Below are 4,937 nucleotides of genomic sequence, written 5' to 3' on the forward strand. Positions count from 1 at the left end.
TCAGGACCTCATGTCAGGGACCTCATGTCAGGGACCTCATGTCAGGAACCTCATGTCAGGAACCTCATGTCAGGGACCTCATGTCAGGACCTCATGTCAGGGACCTCATGTCTCTAACCTCATGTCAGGGACCAGTGGATGTGTTGCATCATGTTCAGACTAAATGTCAACTTTACTTCTAGATATCTGGAACAAAGTCAGAGGTTTTAAAAGAACACAGGAAATGAAAGTGCTTGTGCAGCATCTCCCGTCTATGGTCTGTGCTTTCACAAAGCCGGCTGTTGCCACGGTAACTCCTCTGAGCCTCTTACTGCGACCTCACTGGTTTCAGGGTTCATTAGTGTGTTTTGTGTAACGTGTCGTATGTACTCTAATGTGTAAATCCATAACATGTGAACCAACGTGGGGCCCCAATGATGACCCGAGCTCCTCCGTGGGGCCCCAATGATGACCCGAGCTCCTCTGTGGGCCCCAATGGGCCCCAATGATGACCCGAGCTCCTCCGTGGGGCCCCACAGATGACCCGAGCTCCTCCGTGGGGCCCAATGGGCCCCAATGATGACCCGAGCTCCTCTGTGAGGCCCCAATGATGACCCGAGCTCCTCTGTGAGGCCCCAATGATGACCCGAGCTCCTCTGTGGGCCCCAATGATGACCCCAGCTCCTCTGTGGGGCCCAGCCGAGGTTCTGTCCTGAGGTCAAAGAGTCTGTGGAGGAAATAAAACATCCTGGTATCAACACTGTGGAGCCGAGGTTGTCCTCTAAGAAAACAGTTTTCACCAAAGACAAGTCTGTGAACGTATAAAACCTATAACCAGTATCCTGTTCTCGTCTAACGGTGACGTATTAGACGTGAGGTCAGTGTTATTGTCTGAGGAGTTTGAAGAGTAGCTGATGAATGAATCTGAAGTCTAACAGATCTAACAAAGCATAAAAGTTTTTGTTTCAGGTTGATCTTAAGTTGAAGGATCTGATATCGTTCACTGATTTATTCTTTTAAATACACATCATTTCCTGCGTCTTCTCTTTGATATTTGTTCAGTTAATCTCTGATTGTGAGGAGCGTGTCTGATGGAGGTGTTTGACTTTCATCCCGTCAGGTTTTGGTGGTTGGAAATCCGGCAAACACCAACTGTCTGATTGCCTCCAAGTCTGCTCCATCCATCCCCAAAGAGAACTTCTCCTGCCTGACCCGGCTGGACCACAACAGAGCCTGCTCCCAGGTACTCACACCTCCATGCTCTTAGACCGCTGAGGACTCAACTGGTGTTAGACCGGGTGAAGAAACACGTCCTGTGCAAAAGTAATATGTGAAACCATATGAGGGCATCTCATCTGTACAGCTTGATTCATCCTCCTGCAGCCAGCAGGGGTAGTAGGGGTAGTAGGGGTAGTAGGGGTAGGAATCCCCCCGATCCAATACCTAGGGCTGTCAAAGTTAATGTAGTGTGGAGAGGGTAGCTGGTACCTTGTGTTCTCTACTCCAGAAATGTTCTGGTCATCCAACGCTGCCATAAACTCCCTAACCCTCTCTGGAAGATGTTTCTCCTTGACGCTGTCTCCAGGAAACTTTTCTCTTCTTTTGTTGAAATTAACAAAAAAGTCCAGTGTTAGGTGGTGTTAGGGTTTAGGGTGTTAGGGTGTCAGAGTGTCAGGGTTGGGGGGTGTCAGGGTTTTCAGGGTGTCAGGTTTAGGTATCAGGGCCGGTCCAGGCCGATAGAGACGTCCCTTAAAGTGGAGCCTTAATGTGGTCGCTGGCTACACTAGTGGAAGCATTTATTCCTGTGGGCTGATGCTTCTCGGACCATGTTGGAGTTAAAGTTAATAAATGTGGATCAAGACTTTACTTTCTCTGAAATTCCTGAAACCAGAGAGAATCCGTCTGAAGGAGGCAGAGCTTAGTGTTCTCATCCTGCTGCTGTTTAACGTCCGGTATCTACGACGTAGACGTCTCTCTCCTGCCAGGCTCCTCAGACTACAACAGTTTTTATTTCTCTTCTTAAACAAGAGTTCAGTGTTGATCTAATATCTGGACAGAGGTCTGATCAGAAACCAGGTGGATATAAACTGATCCAAATATTCTGATCCAGTGTACACTGAACAAAAGTGGAAGAAATATTTGAACTACAGATTATATTCTGTCTGCTCTGTTCGCTTGTGTTTTCTGATAGTCATTATTTTTCTCTCCTGCAGGTGGCGATGCGTTGCAGCGTGTCCTGTGACAGTGTGAAGAACGTCATCATCTGGGGGAACCACTCCTCCACCCAGTACCCCGACGTCCACCACGCCAAGGTCACCCTGCAGGGCAGCGAGGTGGCCGCCTACGACGCCATCAAGAACGACGCCTGGCTCAGAGGAGACTTTATCTCTGTGAGCGCTGCACTCTCATCTCATTCTGTTATTGACTACTGTAGTCAGTGCCTTACTGTGTGTATATATACATGTATATATATATACATGTGTATATATACATATATACATGTATATATCAGTAAATCTTGTTTCTTAATCCTCCTCCTCTCCGTCCTGCAGACGGTGCAGCTGCGTGGCGCCGCCGTCATCAAAGCCAGGAAACTGTCCAGCGCCATGTCTGCTGCCAAGGCCATCTGTGACCACATGAGGGACATCTGGTTCGGCACCAAGGACGTGAGTGTGGACAGAGACACTGAGGACAGGGACCAGTGTGTAGAAGGACGTTATATTTTAAAAAGTATAAATGATTAAACGTTCCACTACGGTACAGTCTGGAATGAAAACATGACAGATAGGATGAAAATGTTCTACAGACGAAGAATAAGAAATTTCAAATTTCAAATTCATTTATTTAGAAAAGCTGATGAAACCGACCGAGGCTGTCTTCTTACCCACAGGGTGAGTTCATCTCCATGGGCGTCTACGCTGGTGGAAACTCCTACGGCATCCCAGAGGACCTCATCTACTCCTTCCCCATCCAGATCAAGGTGAGTTAGAGCTGCACCTGAAAACACCAGGTAGACTGGTGGAGACACATTCTGACAGAACAGTCCTGCACTAATGTTTTCTGTCTGACAGCGTCCACACACTTGTCCTGTATTTTGTGCCACAGCAGCGGCGCTGTAACCGGCCGGACTGTTTGTGTGTTCATACGTTTCCAGATGCTCTGCTTTACTAGCAGCTGCATCAAGGAACAGCTGTCATCAATGCATCAGTGCAACTCTGCAAAGAAGTCTCAACACTTTAAGGGGCAGACACATTGATGCAGTGATGGGCTGCTACTAGGGTTGCAAAGGGGTGGAAAATTTCCGGTAAATTTCCAGAAACTTTCCATGGGAAGTTAAACTGGGGAATTTTGGAAATATTCCAAATTAGAAACTTTCCATGGGAATTATGGGAATTATTGGGAATTTATGGGAATTTATGGGAATTATGGGAGAGATCAAATATATTTACCCCATGATATTATCAAAACTTACTTGACTTTATATAGTCCGCGGGCTCAAATGTGTGGCTTCAATAGTCTTGTGCTTTGAGCTCAAAAGTGTGGCCTCCAGGCTTCAAGAAATCACCTGTGCATGTGATGGAGGAATGCACAGTGCATGTAGGGGGCGTGGCCTCAATAGCCCTGCAGTAAGCAGTGTGCTGTGTGCATGTGATTGAGGAGTGTACTTGCATTAAATCTGGTTGTTTTAGCCAAGACTATGCTACAATATATTCCCCCCAACTATATTTAAGTTCCCTGTTAAGGGCCAACCTTCAATTTTGTAAATTTCTTATTTATTTCTGTTTATTCCCATATATTCCCGTTAATTCCCATGGAAAGTTTCCAACTTTGAAAATTCCCGGAATTTTGCAACCCTAGCTGCTACATATAAATCATCTTTAATTAGGAATCTTGTATATCTCCATCCCTTTCATCCCTTTCATCCTTGGCCGTGTAGGTGAAAGGTGCTAATAATCCAGCTGTGTCCTTCAGGGGACGGTTGCTAGGGAGTCAGTTGTTTTTAAAATCTAGACTTTAAATGTTTACAGGTTTATCTGATGCACCACAACTAAACTAAAAGCTTGACCTCTGACCTTTCTCTCCATCATCATCATCATCATCATCATCATCATCATCATCCACAGAACAAGACCTGGAAAGTGGTCGATGGACTCTCCATCAACGACTTCTCCCGTGCTAAGATGGACGCCACGGCGGCAGAGCTGGTGGAGGAGCGAGACACCGCCATGGACTTCCTGTCCCAGTGACTGTCGCCTCCTGCTGGCCAACAGAAGCACTTAGATTCCCTGAAGACTGGCTGCTCTCGGCTCTGAAGACGAAGCTCTCCATCACAACCACCGTCCGAGCTGATGTCTGTGTGTCACCTCTGTGTGTGCGTGGGTGTCTGTGTGTGTGTGTGTGTGTGTGTCAAGGCCACTTCTTCAGGTTTATCAGGAAACCTGTTCAATGACCACAACCTGGCCTCCTCCATCTGCAGAAGGTAGATCATAACAGACTAGCTGTCCTGTAACTGTAACGGTTATCACCAATAAACTACAAGGAAACCACAGACCAGACTCTTGATGCTTCCTTCATCATCACTGTTCACCTGTTCACCTTCATCATCACTGTTCACCTGTTCTCCTTCATCATCACTGTTCACCTGTTCACCTTCATCATCACTGTTCACCTGTTCACCTTCATCATCACTGTTCACCTGTTCACCTTCATCATCACTGTTCACCTGTTCACCTTCATCATCACTGTTCACCTGTTCACCTTCATCATCACTGTTCACCTGTTCACCTGTTCTCCTTCATCATCACTGTTCACCTGTTCACCTTCATCATCACTGTTCACCTGTTCACCTTCATCATCACTGTTCACCTGTTCACCTTCATCATCACTGTTCACCTGTTCTCCTTCATCATCACTGTTCACCTGTTCACCTTCATCATCACTGTTCACCTGTTCTCCTT

General features: G+C 46.6%; 1 protein-coding gene across 1 annotated transcript in view; it reads left to right on the plus strand.

The window, feature by feature from the left end:
- LOC311499534 (malate dehydrogenase, cytoplasmic-like) overlaps positions 1-4,528 on the plus strand; it is a 10,335-nt gene extending 5,807 nt beyond the window's left edge. The window contains exons 5-9 of the mRNA XM_084560549.1: positions 1,100-1,222; positions 2,193-2,369; positions 2,532-2,645; positions 2,870-2,959; positions 4,104-4,528. Coding sequence (XP_084416675.1) covers positions 1,100-1,222; positions 2,193-2,369; positions 2,532-2,645; positions 2,870-2,959; positions 4,104-4,226 — 627 coding nt within the window. The 3' untranslated portion in view covers positions 4,227-4,528. The remainder of the gene's footprint in view (positions 1-1,099; positions 1,223-2,192; positions 2,370-2,531; positions 2,646-2,869; positions 2,960-4,103) is intronic.
- The last annotated feature ends 409 nt before the right edge of the window (positions 4,529-4,937 follow it).

Source organism: Chelon labrosus (assembly GCF_963514085.1).
Source record: "Chelon labrosus genome assembly, chromosome: 2".
Taxonomy (NCBI): domain Eukaryota; kingdom Metazoa; phylum Chordata; class Actinopteri; order Mugiliformes; family Mugilidae; genus Chelon; species Chelon labrosus.